This window comes from Diceros bicornis, chromosome 29 (assembly GCF_020826845.1).
Source record: "Diceros bicornis minor isolate mBicDic1 chromosome 29, mDicBic1.mat.cur, whole genome shotgun sequence".
Taxonomy (NCBI): domain Eukaryota; kingdom Metazoa; phylum Chordata; class Mammalia; order Perissodactyla; family Rhinocerotidae; genus Diceros; species Diceros bicornis.
Window position 1 is genome coordinate 15,883,254 of NC_080768.1, and position 20,693 is coordinate 15,903,946.

General features: G+C 45.9%; 1 protein-coding gene across 1 annotated transcript in view; it reads right to left on the bottom strand.

Moving 5' to 3' along the window:
- Positions 1-531: 531 nt before the first annotated feature.
- The window catches only part of ENPP6 (ectonucleotide pyrophosphatase/phosphodiesterase 6), a 107,403-nt gene continuing 87,241 nt past the window's right edge, over positions 532-20,693 (bottom strand). The window contains exons 7-8 of the mRNA XM_058524964.1: positions 7,361-7,484; positions 532-2,785 (exon numbers count right to left, since the gene is read on the bottom strand). Of these exons, the coding sequence (XP_058380947.1) occupies positions 2,580-2,785; positions 7,361-7,484 (330 nt within the window). The 3' untranslated portion in view covers positions 532-2,579. The remainder of the gene's footprint in view (positions 2,786-7,360; positions 7,485-20,693) is intronic.

Here is a 20,693-nt window from a genome sequence, read left to right on the forward strand (position 1 = left end):
GGTGGGGAGGGTATACAGCGTGGAACCACTGGACAAAGGGATGATTCACATCCCGAGCAGGATGGCTGGAATTTTCATCACACTATTCAGAACAGCGCACAATTTAAAACTTATGAATTGTTTATTTCTGGAATTTTCCATTTAATATTTTGGGACCATGGTTGACTGTGGGTAACTGAAACCACGTGGATAAGGGGGGACTACTCTACTACCTATGACTGAAATAAGATCTGATGTGGATTTCCAAGGTCCCTTTAAAAGTAAAGAGAGTTGGGACTTTATAATTCAGGACTCTCTGAGACTGGAAAGAATTCCCTGGGCCTGTTCTAATTTATGCTTAAGGCTTCAGAACCTAATTGAATTAAGTTCTGGAGATTAGGCATATGGCCAGGGAAAGTAGCCATTCATCTCCTCTCCAATTTAAGGATCATTCCTTTCATTTATCTTCAGTATTTGCAGGTCAATCCAATTATCTTCTTCCAGGAATTAGCAGTGAAGTAGTAAAATAATCCAGGAGAACAGGTGTCTATTCAATGTCTGAAGTTTCTTTGTTATTTATTAATATTCATGATTCCAAAAGTGTCTTATTCTCGTTCATCTATTCAAGATTATTTATTAACTACACTTTGTCAGACAAATATCTGAAATTTTATTATGTAACTTGAAGATTTTTTTAAGGATATGTGAGGGAAAAAATGGTAGATCAGAACAGGAAAGACACATGCAGGACTGTGTACATGTTTGTATGTTTGTACCCTGCTTGATTTTGATGACCCACTTTAATTTAATCCCTTGGATATCTTTTAGTGATCCTTCTTCACAAGGGAGGAAGGTGGGCTCCACTGAACTCATTAGAACCTGTCCTTCAAGGAGAAAGGAGCCCTTGAACAATAGATGGCTGTTTCAGTGACCCCGCCAGTGTTCTGAAGGCACTAATTTGCTTTCAGCCAGAGAACAAAGGCTGATTTGCCTTCTTCCCAATTGATTTGATGGTTTGCTGGCACTTTAAAAACACATTACATAAATCCTGAGACATCTTTTCTGAAGAGAAATTCAATGTTTTTAAGCAGTGGTCCTTTGCTCTCATGACTGAAGGCACAGAGACTGCTCCCGGCCTTCTTGAGCCAGGACGAGCGCTGATATTCATTGTTCAAGGTAAATGCATAAGGGCTTCATTGTCCTGAGGAGACCTGATGTGCTGTCTTTTCCTGACAAAAACTCTCATTTGCAGATGTGCCTCATGGAGAGCAAACTCATTTTTAATGCAATGCAGTGATATGGTATATACACGTACCATATCCATACATATCATCATTTAAAATCCAGTTATCCCTTGTTTTACAAGATGTCCTACAGCAAACTTAGATGACTAAACTACAAACATTTCAACTCAGGCTCAATGGCTCTTCTCAGAGGTTCTAAAGAACAGAGGTCTCTGAGGTGGCGCTTTGACCAAACTGTGTCCTAATCAAATGACTAGTTGTTTAGTGACTGGGATTCAGCTCCATCATGTTCTCTCTATTCCCCATCCCCCTCTCTCTCACCATTTTCCTTGGAATTTTGGGTCTCGATGATTCATTTGGCTGTTATTGTTAAATAAGCATTGCTCCAGGACACTGGTGCATAAAACTTATGCTTAATGCATCACCATTCCCAGCAATGAACTGAGATTTCTGCAAGTATGTCTACACTCTCATTAGCAAGACATCCCTCTCCCAGTCTGTAATGATATGTCAGGTATTGCTCTGTATGGGACCAAAGAGTGGCGGTCTCTGAGGAAGTCTCCACACAGATAGACAGGCAGGCACGCAAGCCATCCATCCATCCACAACACGCAGGCCCTGCCACGTGCAAGGCTTATACTGTGATACACTGTGATAAGTCTCAGAGAAGCTTGTATCTGTTGTAAGCTTTTCTGGTCCTCAAGCAAGGGAGAAATTTTTGTGCACTCGAGACTTTGGGAGGGAACTCCTGTCTTTCACCTTGTCCTGTGAGTTCTCCAGTCCTTAGTGATTTTGACTGATTGGTGGTCCAAGCTAAGATACACCCTTCTGGGACTCTGTAGACAATGAAAAAACTCCATGAGCTGGGTCAGAAACAGAGGGCAGCTATTGCTTTCATGTGGACCTCCTTTTTCTGGGATGGAAGGAGCAGTGCAGGATTGTGGCCATAGACCCTGACGGTTGCTCCTGGGTGTAGACAAGGGCCTGCTTTGTGCAAGACGGGACAGAGAGGGGCCCAGGGCTACTGTGCAATAGCTGCTCAAAGTCTGTTTGCTGCAGGGGCAGGCCCCTGCTCGGACAGGTCACCTGAGTAACTACGTGAAAAGAAAGGAGAAAATGACATACAGTTGAACAAATGAAAAGCTAGAATTTTTCTTACCTCCAGAAAAAACAAAGTTTGGGTCTCTCTTTTTTTTTAAGAAATAGGACTTTTATGTATAGAATCATCCAAGATAAGATATTTACAATTTTTATGGCCTTGATTGTGTTAATGAAGCTATTATTCATATCGCAAATGAAAACCATTCCGCCATGGCGGCACACATCCCGGATGTTCTGGGACAACAGCAGGAGCAGCTATGCAAACAGCAAGAGGAGGACCAAGGCCAGTGCACAGCCGCTCGGCAGGACGGACGGAGCCGAGCCGGCCTGGCCCCTCAGCATGCACATCACCCTGGACCAGGACCCGTTGTTGGGCAGGGGCGTGATGCCTGTCACATTGCACATGACATTGTAGACGTCCACGGATCTGATTGGAGCAGCTCTGAAGTTGGATTTGAAATCTGAAAGGGAAAGGCAGGCAAACAAGTTGTCACAGTCGCTCCTCTGGCAGAGGGGGGCTGAGTCACGATATGGAAGAATTACGCTCAGGCTCCAGGCAGCTTTGGGATTGGAAGATTGCTCTGTCGATGGGGCGTGGCCAAGTGGTTGTGAACGTGGAAGAGTATCTGGAAGGCTACAGGTTATGAAGGGGAGTAGCTTTCTGTGGCTTATAGAGATGAATTTCTTTGAAAGACAAATCAGCAGACAGACTATTTTTGTGCATAACTGTGCTTGCTTTGTGACAAAGAGCTTCCCTGGAGGGGCAGAAGGGCCACCTGGTGCTGCTCATTTCTGCAGAGCACTGGAGAACAAGCGTGGTCACGGAGGTTTGACTGTCTAGCTGTGGTCCCCAAAACCCAATTAAAAGATAGCTTATCTTCAGAACAGCTATCTAGCAGAGACTGGTTAGCCAGGGTACCTCACAACTCAAGAATGTTTCTCCATTTTCCTGCCACATCGAGGTCCCAGACTTGATGGAGTGTGAAACTGTATGGTTCCTTCGGTGCTGGCTAATTTGACAGTTAACAGCAATGGTTTCCTAAATATGTTTGGGAGATCAACTGAACATTCCCTGGGAGCCTTTCACTGGCAGATAAAATAAGTTAGCTGTGTGGAAAATGTGCGAACTGGTCTTGGAGTTAGGGAGCCGGGTAGAGGTTCTGAGACGTCTGATGGAGAGGAGAACTGTGCTTCTCCACAGAGGCTGCACCAGACTCCAGCGGGGACACAGGATATAAAGGGTGGGCTGGCTGCTCACAGCACAGCGAGTATGGGCGCTGAGGGAGGGATTTCAATCCAGATGCGCCTTCTCCTTCTCCACGGGGGCGCAGAAGATGCTGAATGCAAAGGGCTTGTCTGTCTAAAGAGTGAATGTAAGAGTTTAGTAATATATGTAAGCAGCTTCACTTTTAGGCCCCAAAGCAGAGTTTCCAACACAGTACCCAAAGCTGCATGAGGCTGAATTCAGGAAGGAGATGTTATCTATCAATACAGGCCTGTGCACGTGCTTTTAGTCCATCTAAGACTGTCATAGGAAATGGGTAGTTTGGGGGCTGTAAAGCCAAGTTTTCTCTCTTAGAAAATAATCTTTATAATTGCTTTGCTAAAATGATCACATATACTTTATTTAAAAAGCAAACACACACCACCAGCAACATAGAAGTGCCCACACCAAATTCTGCTCTTGTATTAACCCTGAAATTATAAATCCAGGAGGAAGTTATATACGGAAAATTCTGTCACAGAGTATGTTAGATCTGGGGCAACTTCCCAAAGGGTGGGTTTTGCTCGCTTTGGAGAATTAAAGTTGAATTCAGTACAAGAGGCTCATGGGCTCTACAACCAGCCTGCAGCCACTGACTAGCTGGGTAACCTCAGGAAATGGGCATGGATATGGTACCAGAGTTCCAGGCATTCCCAATAAATGCTAGCTGTTATTTAAAAACATGTAAAATAAATGCTCAGCAAGGGCAAACTATGGATTGAAAATATTCACCATGTAAATTAGTTGGAGGGTTCACTTTACTTTTGGGGCAAGGAGGGTAAGGGTCAGCATCCCCTCAGGGTAAAAACTAGTTTAAAAAAAATCCAGAACCTCCCTGGAGAGGAGAATGCAGGGGCTGCCCTGGAATGCCAGTCCTTCTTAATATCAAGGCAAATTTTACGATTAGATGAGGATGGTGGTTATACTTCCTTGGAGAATCAGCTGCAGCCTGAGAAGTCAATGGAAAGGTTGTCTAAGCGACATGGAGGTAACTCCTCTCCCTCCTGTGACATGCCACGGACCCGGATGTGAGGATCATCCTGCCCCATCACATGGTGGTCATGTCCTTGTCACGTGTGTGGGAGGGAGGGAGGGTATGTGGGGTAGTGGACAATGGTAAGTCCAAGATATCCTTCCCCAGCCTTTCAAACACCTACTTCTTTAACACTTGGCAGGAAAAATTGAGATCAACTCTACTGACAAAAATGCTGGAAAAGATGACCTTTTTATGTTGAAAGTACAAAATCCAATCCTGTGCACGTAAGCAGGAAGGAGAATTGGGTTTTCTTTCCCATTCCATCTGGTTCACCGCTTTCTATTCTGCAGGACTGGGACTCTGGGCCCAATGCAGAGATGATCCAGGCTGGAATGAGAGCTTCTAGAAAATTCCTGAATAGCAAAACAATACCTGATGCAACTTGGGAGGACCCAGCCAACCTCTGCTAGCTCAAGATGGCATTTGGAACCTGGATTGGGAATCCACGTTATTCCCATGGGCTTAAATCTTTTGGATATTAAAACCATTTCTCCTAAAGACAGAAGGTTCTCAGGTTCACGCGGTGCCTGGCCACCTTGGGCTGCTTTCCCAGTGAAGCTTGCTAGCTCGCAGGCAGCTCAATGAATCACACTCCTGCTGTCTTATCTTGAATGTGGCGTTCTCCAGGGCAAGATTAGGTTGTTCAAATTAGAAACTGGGATTAACCAGAGGGAGGCTATCTTCCAGAATTATTTCCCTTTGTCTTAGCTGGACCAGACTTACTGACTTCTAAAGCTGTGTCTGAACAGCCGCGACGATGCCCAGCTTCCTTCCTAAGCGAGAAGTACATACAATTAATCAGGCAGGACGCACCTTTATCTCAAAGTGCAGCTAGATAGCTATTAAAGGCCTCGCTCTTAAATTTCCTTCTGAGTAAACAGTCAGTGTGTAAAGCTGTTCAATCTTTCATGAGAATTGGAGCCAGAAACGTGATGGTTTGCGGGAGACTCTCAAGGCTGTATCTGCCTGGAAACATTTTTGCAATTAGCCCAGTCCATTTTCATCAGGGGTCGTCTTTCTGTCTATAAAAGACTTAGCCTTTTAGTTTTAAAGGAGCATGTGATGGAGGCCTTTGTTGACGGACAAAATCTCCTCACCGAATTTTACTCTAAACTAATGCAGCTTTGAGTACTTTGTTTAAAAATGTTGGTTTGAGGCTAGATTCGCTTCTGCTTTCAAATATGCCCGAGACTCTTGCTCATAAACTTCCATACTCCTTCAACTGACAACTGTTTTGCATTCATGATCTTATTTCTCTCTTCTGGGGAAGGAGGAGGCGATGCTTTTGAATGAAAGCCCTGCTGTCTACTGTTCTCCTCTGTAAAGGCCATGGCCCTGGAGCGTCTCCAACCTAATCCAGCAGTTGACCTCAACAAACACCTCAAGGCTCCATCCCTGGTTGGTTTCATCTTTGAGCCCTGCAGATCTAACCCGGGGCGTGGCTAACAGGGAGCACCTGATAACTATTATCGGCTGATGGCAACACGCTCTTCTGGCATCCTCCACACTCTCTTAGGCCAATGTTGTGAACCCAGTTAGTGCTCTATAAATGCTTGCTGCTACTGGTTCTGATGCTTACTTCAGGGCGCGGGAACTTGGGTCACACGTGGGAAAGGATTTGGACTGATGTGTTCCCTAAACTCAGGCTCCCAGAGGCACCCATGGAGCATGCAGAATCTGACACCCCATAGTTCTCAGCACCTATTTTGTGGTAAGTAGAGTGACCCAGGGCAGATGGAATGAGGTGGGTGGACATATATCTTTGTCTTGTTACATCGAGGAGAAGAGCAGGGCTTCTAGGGGTGATCTCTAAGCTATAATTTGAAGGGAAAGCCTGGACTTTCACAGGCTGAAATACTTTGATGAGCACCCAGAAAAAAGCATTTGAATATGGAGATCACGGTAACCTTATTATAAGGAGGGTGGACAGCAGAAAGGAAGAGGAGCAGCTCACGAGCCAGGCCTCTCACAGTTGATGGCTGTTGCACGCTCTTTACCCTATCTTTTAAAAATTGGATGTTCAAGTAGTAGTATGATCTTCAGAGTATTTGACAAACTTTTCCAAAATGTGAATTTACGGTGCTCTATCAATTACAGCAAATGACCAAATAGGCCTTCTCCATCTCCTCTTTCTTCCAGCCCTAGGAATTTATCTGGTCAAGGAAGTCAGTGAATTTGCTCTCATCCAAGACATCGCTAGTCATTCTGGCTCATTCTCAAAGTCAGTCTCAAGGTCATTTCCTGGCCTGCCCTGAGCATATCCTAGCTTCTGGTTGGGGCCTAACCTGAATGACCCCCACAGGGGTGGGTGCTCCAGACAGGGAGGAAGTGTGGGAGAGTCAGACCCCGTGAAGCGATCACGTCAACCTTGAGACTCACAGCTGTCAGCAACCTGGTGTCTGACAAGCTTTCCTGGACATCAGATAGCTGTGAAATAACATTTTGATGAATTAAGTAAAAAATGAATGACCAGCATGTGGAATACATTTTCTTCACTGCACTCAAGATTTAAAATTTACAAGGAAAAGTTTCTGGTCACATTTGCCAAGTCCAAAGAAGCATTTGAAAGCAAGCCAGCAAAAGACGTTTCATGGAGACCAGCTGGGTTTGCTCAGCTTTGCTCATAAAGAGGGTCCATAAAGAAATCACTCCAGCCTCTACTAGCGCCATTAGCCCCTACTGGAGACGCTTCCTTGGGAATGGGTGACTAAGAGAATTTGGTCATTTCTTGCCTACCAGGTCCAAAGGCCAGGAAGACGCCCCTCATGTCCATGAGTTCATTGTCATATCCATGCCATCCATGCTGCCAGCCTTCCCTCTTGCCAGTGCTGTTCATCCAAAATGGAAGCATCTCTCGATTCTGAAAGCAAGCAAGGCAATTACATTCCACTGTGTCCTGACTATGATGATGAGTGAGCATCTGGTCCAAACTACCACCCAACATGGGGATTTCCTTCCCAGCACTCTCAACTGGGGTCATCCAACCTCAGCTGGATCACTTCCTACTCAAGGTAGCTCAGACCTTTGGAGGCAGCCCATTAAGTTGCCGAAGAGCTCTAGTTATGAAGGTATTTTCTTACATTGGGTTGAATGTAATCAGTTTTAGAGCCACTAAATATAGCATGTTAGAGACAGAGGGATGTTGAAGAGTACCCGTGGTATAATAAAAATATATTTGGCCTTTGTCTCAGGTTCCTGGCCCAGAGCTCCTAAAACTCAGAATTTCCTTGAGTGATAGGAGTGATTTTTGTTATTCATCACTAAGTTTATGCTAATGAGATGACCCATAGCAGTGGGGGAACTAGGTAGCTACAGAATGGGGGCTGGTCGCCAGACGAACCAACCACATGATGAGAGGGTTAGCACTTTCAGCCTCATCCTCTGACCTCTAAAACTGAGTCCAATCATGTGGCCAATGATTTAATCACCCATGCCTACACGGTAAAACCCCCTATGAAAACCCTGAAACAACATGGCTCAGGGAGCTTCCGGATTAACGAACACCAGGAGGGTGGTGCGCCCAAAGAGAGCATGGAGGTTCTGCTCCTCTACACTTTGCTCTGTGCATCTCTTCCAGTTGGCTGTTCCTGAGTTGTATCCTTTTTAATAAAATTGTAATCATAAGTATAGCTCCTTTCTGAGTTCTGTGATTCATTTCAGTGAATTATTGAACCTCAAGAGGGGTTGTGAGAACCCTCAGATCTGTAGCCAAGTTGGACCCAAGTGTGGGTAGCCTGGGGACCAAGGACTTGCGGCTGGTGTCTAAAGTGGCGGCGGTCTTGTGGGACTGAGCACCTTCAGTGTGAGGGCTGCTCTAGCTCTGGGTAGTTGGCGTAAGAACTGAAGTGAATTGCAGGGCACCCAATAGCTGTCGGAGAATTGTTGTTGGAAAACACAGCATCTAATCTAATGAGCTCTTTCTTCTAGCAAAGCCATTGAAGCCTGGAGGCGGTCCAGTCACTACCATCCCAGTGCCCTTTCCACCATACGTAGAACCCCTGTCCTTCCTCTCTTCTAGCTCCACCCATGGGAGAGACTCAGAATAAATTAGTCCCCTCCTCTCCATGTGGCCAAACATTTGAAGATGGCACTCATGTTCCTCTCATCCAGGCCTTGTATATCTTCATTTCCTTCAACCAGTCCTCATTTGGGATGAGTTCCAGAACCATGAGTCCTGTCACCCTTCTTCCCTTCAGAACTAAATTTTCTTAGACTGCAGAAGCTTGCTTGTGAGACAAAAGGCTTAAAGGTTTTGTGAATCCTGGGGAGGCTGTAGCCAGTTGGACACAGCCCTGGCCCTTCATTGCAGACTAACCACTCATTCCTGATATTCCAATCATCTTCTTGCAGAGGGGGGTTGAATATTACAGATATTTCAAGTGCAGGAGGTCATGATGAATGAGTGGAAGCAAAACAGCTAAAATACCGGCAATTTACAGGTTGGCTCACAAGACTCGTAAGAGTACCAGGTATTTCATGTGCCACACGGTTCACCAAGAGCCTACTCTGACACTCACTCACTGCTCACCACATCCTAGTATGGATGATATTATTCTCCCCACTTTGTAGCTGAAGGAACTAAGGCACAGAGAGGTTAAGTGACACTCTTAAAGTCACACAGCTGTTGAGAGGCAGGGCTGGGATTGGAACGCAGATCACCTGTCTCCCAGTCTTATGCATCTTCTACTACCCCACAGCCAGAGGTCACTGCAGTGCCCCTGGGTGACAGTGAGGTGTCCCCTGTCCCTTGCCTCTTCACTCACTGAGTGGTACCCAGTTATACAGTACAGAGAAGAGATTTTGGAACTGCACTGGTGTGGGATTGATTTCCAGTTTGCCACTTTCTAGCTCTGTGATCCTGGGTGAGCCGCTTAACTTCTCTGAGCTTCGTTTCCTTGCTGAATGCGACCCTGCAGAGTTTTTGAAGGAACAACAGGACTGTGTGCCAAGTGCATGCCACACAATAGGTGTTCAATAAATGGCTGCGGGATGGTCCCCAGATGCCCTGGCTGCAGGGCGAGGTGCTCCAGCCACGTGCAGCAGTGGTGGTGAGGCAGTCGTGGTGCGAGGGCTGAACTTGCCTTTGCTTATGTAGCTGTCACATCGCACTGCACGCCCATCCAGCCTCACCCCATAAATCGCTCCCTGGCCTTACTGCTTTTCACCTCACAGGATTTCATTGACTCTCTGTTTCCTGCATTTCCATCATCCCGCGTCCCTCCTTCTCCAGCTGTAGCTTGCATTTTTCCATGGGAATGTGTTTATTAACTTACTGCCTTTCTAACGTGTTGTACTCGTTTTTGTTCTTTATCTGTCTCTGGTGAGGATCACAACACATCCCAACATAGCTTCGTCGGCTAATTGAAGGTGTTGTTTCCCCTCTCACAGTCTACACGGCAGTGATTCCTGAGGCACGAGGTAGAACATTTTGTTACTAACGACTTCACTCATTATGAACCCCACAGGACATATGTACCCCACGACAAAGGGACAGGTGAACGGGAGACGAAGACTGATTACCTCATTAAAAATTCCAGTCTAAATTCCACACATACACACAGCAGGGAACATCTCGGCCCTGAAGGTAACTGGGGATCTGTCTGATCATAGGGAAATCCACTGGTTTCATTAAAATGACAAGCTGCTCCAGGCAAACAACTGTTCTTACCGACTTTAAGAAGTAATAATAAACTGGCTGGTTATGTGGGAAGCTAACCATCTTGTCTAAGTGATTGAGTGGATCACGTTACATGCACTGACTTAACCAGAATAGTGCATTGACGGTTTTCGCCTTTTCCTTTCCTAGTGGCTTTCCGTGTCTGTGTTCTGTACCCACGTTATCTTCCCAAGTGCATACACAGGAGCCCACGCTGAGGAGATGTGGGTCACAGACCTTTCAGCCTCCAGAGCAGGAAGCCCTGGGCTGCCGATCCTCAAGCTACCGGTTGAGGAGCCTGACCTCATCCTGACCCTACCAGGCCCAGGGACTGCCACATAGTGCCACCTAGTGACATCCTGAGGAGGTGCCCAGATCCTCCAGATTTTGCCAAAGGTGAGAGACAGGGTAGAAGGGTGCGTGTGCGTGTACGTGTGTGTGTGCACGCGTGTGTGTGTCTGTGTGGACGAGGGAGGGGAGTGCTCCTAAGTTTAGGTCACTAAGAAAGCCAGCCCATCGCAGGGTGGGCAGCCCATTCCCAGGGGTTGCAGGAAACGTCTAGTCCTTCTGCAGCATGTGTTGGAAGGCCCGGATGAGGGCCCTGCCTGGAAGGGGTGGTTCCCCACTAATAAACAGGCGAGGGAGGGAACCCACTCTGTGAAGGCAGTGAAGGAACAGGGTGTCGTTGGTGAGAGGAGTCCCAGGCGAGGGTGGGGGCATCCCTGCCAGCACGGGGGAGAAGGCAATGATGTAAGAGCCTCTTTATTCAACTCAGCAGACACACACTGAGCTCTGAATCGGCCAGGCACTCTGCTAGGCTTTTGGGTGGGGGCACAGATGAGGAGCACAGTCCCTGCACTTAAAAGAGGTCCTCTTTAGTGAGGAAAGAAGGGTTACAGCTTCTCTGTACTGACTCCCGAGCAAGCCAGGACCAGAAACGGGTGCCCTGAGTCGGAAGCGCAGGGTGGGGTCAAGCGCTGGGGTGGCCTTTGACCTCAGAGGAAGCAGGAGGAGCTGTGTGGTGAGAATCACTGTCAGTGGGGATACAGCTGTGTGTGTGTGTGTGAGTGTATGTGTGTGCATAAGTGTGTGCAGCAGCGGGGAACCACCATGAGTAGGTCACAGAGGAGGCTCTAACAAAGGGGGGGGCAGGTACCGAGGCCCCCCAGCAATGGGACCCTGGGGAGCTCCATTGGTGGGGAAGGTGTGACACGGAGAAGGCCCTGAGAGGCAAGGGGACCTTGTGTAACCTGACATGGGAAAAGCATCAGAAGAAGGTCACCATGAGACTGAGACTGTCAGAAAGAGTAAGGAGGTGAGAAAAACTTGGAGCTTTCTGTTCTCAGTGTCTACCTGAGGTTGTGCCAATCACACAGGGTGACCAACGGTCCCAGTTTGCCCAGGACTGAGGGGTTCCAGGGATGCAAGACTTTCAATTTGAAACCAGGACAGTCCTAGGCAAACCAGGACAAGCTGATCTGTCTACAATGAATACTCTCTTGGAAACTTCAATAAAATCCTCACCAAGAATAATTCTTTCAGCACATTCCAGAGCCTTCCAGAACCCTTCCACGTATAATGAGTGGATAGCAGTGCCGAGACCCTCCTTGATGATCCACTAAACGAGTTAATCGTTTCTCTCAGGAAGGAGCCAGAAATATCTCCACACAAGGAAACACTGTGAGCAATGGTTGAGTTATTGTGTTTACAGACTTGTGTTCTTTTACTTCAGAGCCTGCATTCCACCACCAGCTCACCATGAAAATGTCTATCGTAAGCTTGCTTGAATTTGGAAAACCAGGGGAACATTTATGGGATAAAAGTTACAGTTTCTAGACTAGGTATTTTTCTCAGTCATCCTGAACGTTAAAAAAAGAAAAGTAACATTCACTGTTTACCCCCAAATCAGAAAAGCAGTTAACGAAGTTTGTTCAACACTTGCCTGGACGCACCTCTTTGAATCCACCATTTTACGATTCCCTCATGGTGCTGAGCCTTGAGGTCTGGGGGTCACAGTCAGAAATGGGGTAGGAGTGGGAATGAGGATAAAGAAGGAAGGAGGGGTGGAAGGACAGGAAAAAGCAGGAAGGGCCTAAACAGTCTGTGTTCATTATTTTCTGTTTGCACACGGCCAAGGCACCTGCTGTGGCAATCTCTTGGGGCATTTACTTGTTTTTTAGAGTTGCATTTTTGGAATATATTAGTATGTATGTTCCTCACCAGTTCCTTCTGATTTCCCCTCACTGTAGCTCAGAGAATGGTTGCTAAGCCACAGAGAAAGATACTCCTGGGGAGGCGGGAGGGCTACCAGCTGCCGGGTCGACATCTGGACTCCAGCTCTTGCCCTGCACCCCAAAATGACTTCTCGTGAGGATGTGGAAGTCCGTCCTTTGTGGATTCCCTCCCTGAGCAGAGGAGCTGCTGGGCCTTGTCTGGTCCCTCCTGCTCCGTCTGGGGTCTGGGTGATTTCCTCTCCAGTCTTCCGCCCTGGAGGCCACAGTGGGCACTGAACCTCGAGCACTCACTGTCTGCACTGCTGGCTCCCAAGCCTGGCTGTGCACAGAGGGCCCTGAGCTTATCCTGGGCCCCACTTTCGGGATTTGCATTCAACAGGTCAGGATGAGGCATGGCATCTATCTATTTAGTAATCTCTCCTCAGGTGATCGGGACGCAGAGTCAGGAGTGGACCTGGCATCTATCCTGTGGTGTGTTAAATGACTATGTGTCCTTCCTGAGGACACTTCGTGTTTACCCTGGATGACCAGGCTGAGGCCCCTCTGTATGGCCCTGTGGCAGCAGCATCGGGCCTCCCTCCCAGAGAGAACGCAGGGCCTCGGGGGCGCGGAATCACTCACAGAATCGCTCACACAGGGCTGCTGTCCAGAGCAGGCCCCAGTGCGGCCCTCCCGGCTGTTTCTAGCTGGCATTCATTCTCACCGGCCGGTGCCCATGGGGTTCTGCTTGCTTAACATTTTGACTGTCACCCCTCCCTTCAACCACTAAGCTTATAATTCTTCCAGGGAAGTGGGGTCAGGGACCCAGTTCCCCCTGTCCCTCCTTGAGGAGGCTTCCCACCAGATCTCTAGGGCGCCAGGAACACAACTGAAATCCGGTCAGATGAAAATAAATAAAACGTGAACGCCTATCAAAGCTGTGTGAAGGGCCTAATAAAAACTAAATCTACTTTATTCTCCTAGGACACGGTTATAAGAGGAACCTCCCACGCCCCTGAAAATACAATAAACTTCTGACATCATCTCAGGCTGAAAAAGGTACCCAATAATGTCCAAGTCAGGGTGGCTTCAGTTAAAACTCTTGTGGAAGTGACAACAGTTTGGCTGGCTCTGGTGGCTTTGCTGCTAGGGTTAAGGTTGAGACGGTTTCTATTACAAACCACTGTGTCTCAGATTTTGTGGCACTGCCATTCTAACTTGTGCCCCCGAGTGGCTTTCTGTTGGCATGACTCCTTGGAGCCCGGGGCAGTGTGGTTATGAACCCTAAGATGTGGGTGTGCCACACGCCACTGCAAGGAGATGTCCCCCTAACTGTCGCTCTTTCTCCATCTTAGAAGGCTGCCTCTTTCTAAAACAGAGTTGAATTGCTCAGGCCACAGGCCCCGGTCTGACCCTGGAAAGCCCATTGGCACACACAGCCTCATCCTGGAAAGGGAAAATGCCAGACAGCAAAGTCAGCGGGGATCAAGAGAAGCAGAATTCCTTGGAGTAGAGTGAAGTGTTGGAGAACACTGAGTGGATGGAGTTTCTTTTTTCCTTTTTCTTTTTTTCCGGGCTCATATTTACTGAGGTTTGCCAAGGGTGAGAAGGGTACGCATGCGCTCTCAGACACCTTACACAGACAGCTCTAATCACCACCAGAAAGCAAGCAGCTTCCAGTATTCGACACCCAACTTTCTGAAGCTCAATTAGTTGGGCCTGGACAATACCACTCTAGCTGCCACTAAAACTCAGAAACCATGTTTTCCAGATTGTCTTGATTTACCCGAATATTTTAGGTCTAGGCCTAACTGCCATTCAAGCGCAGGCCTTAGAATTGAGCCTGGCATTTCATATCCTTTGCCAGTTTTCAAAATAAATCTTTCCTCCAGAGACAAATATTGGCCTCTCTTGGAAGCTCGGGCCTCAATTTGCCACATCTCTTTCCACTCGACAAGACTCCAGAAGATTCATTAACAATGAAGCACAACCTTTCACCGGGTTCTGGCCACCTTCTGGAGCACGGTGGCATCAGGCAGACATTGTTCATGACAGGCCAGAGGAATCAGCCCTTGAAGTTCAGTGGGCACTGGGGGGAGCTGACAGGTCCTGCCCGTGGCCTCCCTCTGTGGATTCACTGAAGCTAGGAGAATTGCCATCAGTGGTTTCAATACTTTTTCCTATTGAAATCCCTTCTACATCTACGAACAATTAGCCAAAGTTGAAGGCCTGACTTAGTTTTCCTCTCTGCTTACTAGGTTGCTAGTTTAGAAACCTACAAAGTGAACGAACTGTTGTTAAGCAACCAAGAACCAACTCTCTCAATATTTATTAATTCATATTCCACAAACATGCACTGGGCCTCTGCCATGTGCCAGGTTCCATGGAGGAAAACGAAGGTCAAGTTGCCACAGACCGGCCCTCAAGGAGCTTCCACCCAGTACAAAAGCACACAGACAAATTTAGCACCTGGGGGAGTGATTCTGGGTTTTATGAGAATTCTGAGATGGAGGAAATTAGAGAAGAGTGGGTGTTTCCCGGAAGAGATGGTATTTGAGTTGGGCTTAAAGGACAGATGGGAGTCAGGAAAGAGAGGGCACTCTGGGGATTCTACTGACTATTTATTGGACTGATTGATGTTACTGGAACCCGTTGAGTACAGGTGTGGGGATGGGAGAGCATGGAGTACCTTGGGACCCCAATCACTTAATTCCCAACACTTCGGTCTTGCACTGGAAAACTCATTTTCACAAACATAAAAATTTTGGTTCAAGTATTTGCAAATCACTCATGTTGGTGGTAGGAAAGGAGAGGGCTGGAGCTTAGGAACAGAAAAAGGAGGCAAAGTGGGCAGCAGAGCCAGTGTAGACGTTTTTGCAGTGTGACATGAACAAGAAAAAAATAAATGACTACGTTAGAACTTTCGTGAAGGAGCCGAGATTTATCTCTAGACTCTGTTGGGAACCAGAAGGGTGAGTCCATAAATCCAAAATATGAAATCAGAAATACATTGAACATTTTGATGTGGAGGATGAGGAGCATCTTTGGAAAAGAGGATGGACTGAGTGTCTTAATGGTTATATTTGGGTTCAAATCCTGGCTTTCTCTCTCCTAGCTTTGTAACCTTAGGTAAGACATTTACAACTCCGAGACTCAGTTAACTCAGGAAAACTGAGATAACAGTATCTACAACGCAGAGACAGCAACCAGGAGACATTTAATTCAAGATAGCTATTATCGCTGTCGTTGTTGTTGACCAAAATTTTAAAAAGAAATTTTTTTACATTTATATAAAATATTGTATTTTATATATTTTATAAAAGAATATTTATTATCTGCAAAATGTAAAATAACTTGATGCACGTGTCAATGAAACATTTTGGGGGTGGTCATGGGGAGCTCATTCTAAAGTTTCTAATCATCCATGATAAATGAAGATGATTTTTACAGTACTCATTATTACTAAATAAAGGTGTATGAAATAACATTGGTAGTCTCTATATTTAGTGAGTCAATAAGAAATACAAGAAATTTGGGGGAACTGCTCACAACTTCAGTTCCTCAACTCTGTTTTTCTTATAAGTCGTGAATTAAATATCCTGAGGATTATGGATCAGGATGCTCCCTCGTTAAAATTCCCTATGGTTTTCCACTGCACTTGAGATAAAATACTGTCTTCCCCGTGGTCTGGCCTGGTTGGGCCCCTGCTTACCTGGGCAGCCTCATCCACGAGACGTTCTCTCTCCTCACTCCCCACACTTGGCCATGTGGTCCATACTGTAAGTTCCTCTAATTCTCCAAGCTCTTTCCCGCCTCAGATTCTTCGAGCACCCCACAACTTCAGTCTGGAAAGCAACCCCCCTCCCTGCCTGAATGATGACTCCTCCTCCTTCGGGTCTCAGCCTCAAGGTCACTTTCTCAGAGAGACCTTCTCCCCGTCATCTAAATTGGATTCCCTCTCCTCCCAGACAGTCTTGTTCATAATACTCTTTTTCCATCATAACACTTAATGCAATTTTTAATTGCACATGTATTTGTTTGCGTGGCATGCATGTTTATTTAACATTCGGCTCCTTCCCTAGGTTCTAAGCTCCATAAGGGCAGGAGCTCCCAGTGTCTCCACACTCTAATTGGGATTAGAACTTTGAGGGGTCACATGGACTAGGTACTCATCAGGTGCTTGTTGAACTTAGTAGACGAATGGTTTTCTAGGTATATGGATGTAACAGGGAGGACGGAAGAGCGTACCTGAGTTTGGCAGGAACCACCCACAGTTCTTCTCCACTTCGCATTTTGCATGTTGTTCCTGACTGTCCCATGTGCCAAGGAAGTTTGGCATCATTAGACCTACCTCCCGAGGGCCCTGGACCACTCTAGACATTGTGACAACCCAGTCGGCCCCAGCGCCTTTCCCAGCGCCCCCTGGGGGAGACGTGGGTGTAGAGCATGGGTAGGTGAAATGACGTGGGCTGGGAGAGTGGGGCCAGCTTGTGCACGGCTCGAATGTTCCAGTGAAGAGTGTGACCCTTGTCCTCTAAGGAGGACAAGCAAGGTCTCCAGAGGACAGTGACCAGATCTTAGGGAGACACAGGAGTTGGGGGCATCAGTTAGGAAGCTCTATTTCCATCCTTGAAGAAAGGAGCTTGGCAGGTGTCCAAGGCTGGGGCTTGACCTATGTAGGTGGCTGGTTTTGTGCCTTCAGTCCTCTGGCAGTATGAACACCTTCAGCTTTCTGCCCTTGCAGAGAAAAGACTGGCAGCACTTGGAAATCCAGTCTGTACAGTAAAGAGTGCAGGAGCAGAAGCAAAGTGCAGGGAGCCACTGGGCGGGGAGCTTGCTTTTATACGGCAATGTCGGCAGTCACACTGGATAACTGTGCAATTCCAGGTGACAAAGGAAATCTACTTCCATGTCTGTATCTTTTTCAGTGACAGCTCACTAAGCAACCACAAAAAAAAAAAAACAAAAAATGAACTCAGTTAAGTCTTCCTGTTAGAGCAGCTGCCTTAGAGTCCACAAATTTACATTGGTGGCAAAAAGTTGGTGTTTATGTGGGAATGGCATTTTTGCCAAGAAAGCCAAATCTTGTATGTTTATAGGATAACAGCTATAGGGACAAAGGAAGGGGAGATGGTATTCTATTTTATTGGCCCCAACCAGCATCAATTTGTTCTGATTCAACTGTTTCCCTAATCATGTCTAAACCAGAAATAAAGACTCCTCTGCTCTCGAAACCCAGACCCAGAGAGATTGCTTTTGGGGCTGAGAATTCTGCCCTGCTGCAGATGCAAAATGCAGTCCAGCACAGAACACCACCATGTGCACTGTGCACTGGTTGCAGGTTACAAAGCAAACAACAGTCTTTTACCACGTGGGGAGAGATTTTGCAAATAGGAATGTGGGAGATTAATAGCCCTGGCACAGGCAGGAACAAGGATATAGAATAGAGTTTTCAATTCTCTGTAGTCTAGTAAGTATAATAAACAACAGAAAGACGTAAAAGAAAAAAGTCCAAGGCAACAAGGGAAAAATGGACGCTTGTTTTTAGGATTTTTCAGAAGACAAAGAGGTAAAACCCCAATGTTATGTCAAAGTAGAATTGGAAATTATAATTTTTATATATGATCCTTAAAAGTAGAAATCCATACATTCAAGGATAGGAGTAAAATGATTAAGGTATTTAGTTTAGGAAACTAAGATACAAAAAGGAGTAACTAAAATATACCTAAATTTCTCTTAAGACTCAGGGACAACCATGATTTTCTGGAGAAGCATCTGTGTTTGTATGTTATAGACACATAAGTTACATTAATATAATTCATTGTACTTAATATAATATAATTGACTTTCCTCTTTGAGTTGGCTGCTAGGAAGCTCAGAACCACGTTTGTGTTTCATTTTATGCTGTGGTATGTTATTTTCAGGACTAACAATATCTACAATGCAGTGTCATTGAAAGATGAGAAATATTAACCAGAAAGTGCTTAATTGAAGACAGCTATTATTACTGTCATCATTGACCAGAATTTTAAGAAGGAATTTTTGTTGATAGATTTATTTCAGCAAAAAAGTAAAATAACTTTATGTTCATGTCATTGAAACTCTGGAGGAGGAATCCTTCTAAACTTTCTAATGAGCCAGGCATGATAAATGAAGGTCAGTTTCACAGTAGCCGTTATTACTAATTAAAGCTGTGTGAGATAACATGGATAGTTCTTGTATTTAGTGGGTCAACACTCATCTTTCAGAACTAATCTTATTTTTTCACATTCTATTTATCTTCCTTCTGATTTCTTTCTTTTTTGAAAAAAGTTTCTGCTTCAAGTGTTTTTAAAACTGCATCAAATCTCCTTGTTGAAATAATTCTATATATATTTTAAAGCTGCTCAAGTTACAGCCAACAGTTAGGCATTTTTCCTTTCCGTTCTTGTGGCTTCTCCCCACTTCTTAAGCCATACGATGAAATACTGGGGAGCCCTTGCTAGCTGATTGACTCTTAGTTCTGATTTACACAAACATACAAATGTGTGTGTGTGTGTGTGTGTATTTGTGTGATACATACAAAAGTAATATAATATAACATACAATTGTGTCGCCTAACGATGGGGACACATTCTGAGAAATGCGTCGCCAGGCGATTTCGTCATTGTGCAAACATCATAGAGTGTACTTACACAAACTTAGATGGCATAGCCCACTACACACCTAGGCTGTATGATACTAACCTCGTGGGACCACCTTCCTATATGTGGCCCATTGTTGACTGAAACGTCATTAAGCAGTGCATGACGGTAGCATAATAGATAGAGTGCACTTGCCATGTGGCTTTCCCTCAGAAGACATTGCAATTTGCCAGTTTCCTGCAGGGGAGCAGGTACTTGGACCCTGAGCAGAGTGGGGGAATGTTGGGAGGTAGGGGGAGGGTGCAATGGAAGCACAGCCAGGGGTAGGAGGAAGCATCATCAGATTTGTCACTGGGTTTTCGGAGCTAGCCATCCCTAGTCACAATGGTAGAGATGGTGCCCTTCGTCCGTGCTTTCCTCTCACCTCCTTTTCTTGGATGATCTAGGTTCAGGGACCTTGTCTGCCTAATCCTCTGTATCACTTTTGTCTTGTGATTGTGGCTCCCTGGTCTGCATTATAGCACAGTTCCAGATCTTTGGACCAAAGGGAACCCAAGGCAGGAATTTTCTAGCCACACTAATGAGTTGATTGATCAGACATAAGGAGAAGTTTGCTGGTGGGTTCTGGGCAGAAGCAGATTTACAGTGCAGTTAAAGAAGCTTCTGGGCTTCTCGCTTACATAGGTTTCTTCCAAGTCCCTGTATCTAATCTTATATTCATAATTATGTATTCTTTTCTTAAAGAGAGACCTCCTCCCCCCAATTTTGTAATTGTCAGAGTCCCACAAAACCGATATCTGCCTCTGATTCTGGGTTATATTTTGCTCCCTAATAAAATAGAAGATATACAAGAAGAAATCACATCTCTTTTTTCCTGCTTCGGGATGACCTGAAGGGATGTGATGCTTGGAGCTGCAGCAGCCATCTTGTGACCCTGAGGGAAAGCTAAAAGAATTGCAAAAGAGCTGACCCAGGACCTTGATATCATTGAGTTGCTGGATGAACCAACTCTGGAACTGCCTACCTCCAGACTTCTAGTTATGTGAGATAATAAATCTTTATTATTTAAGCCACATTTATTCAAGTGGCCTATGACTTATAACCAAGAACATCTAGACTGATGCCCCTAGGTTCCCTATCACTGGGTTTTAGTCACTCATCAGAAAAACCTGCATCTTCTTGCAGGATGTGCTACTGCAAGATACTGTGTTCACCTTCCAGAATGAACTTTCTCCGACAGCACGTACGGCTAGAGCAGCTTCACTGGTGCCTGTTCCACTCTACTGGAGGGGTCCAGGGCCTCTCCTGTTGGAATTGAGATGGCACCTCATTAGCTGTCCAGTGTCTTCATGCTGCCCTCTGGCTTTGCCACTCTCCCTACCTAAGCCTGTTTTCCCATAAATTACCCCAAATCACCTCTGCATTCTTACAATCTCCCTCCCTACCATGACCAGCCTCTCGGTGTAGTTGATTTTCAGCTAAATATGAGAACGCAGACAATAGATACACATAGGCACGCTAAGAAATGAGTGACAGCTAACTGTGGACTAGCCCTCATTGTCTTTTTGCTTTTAAAA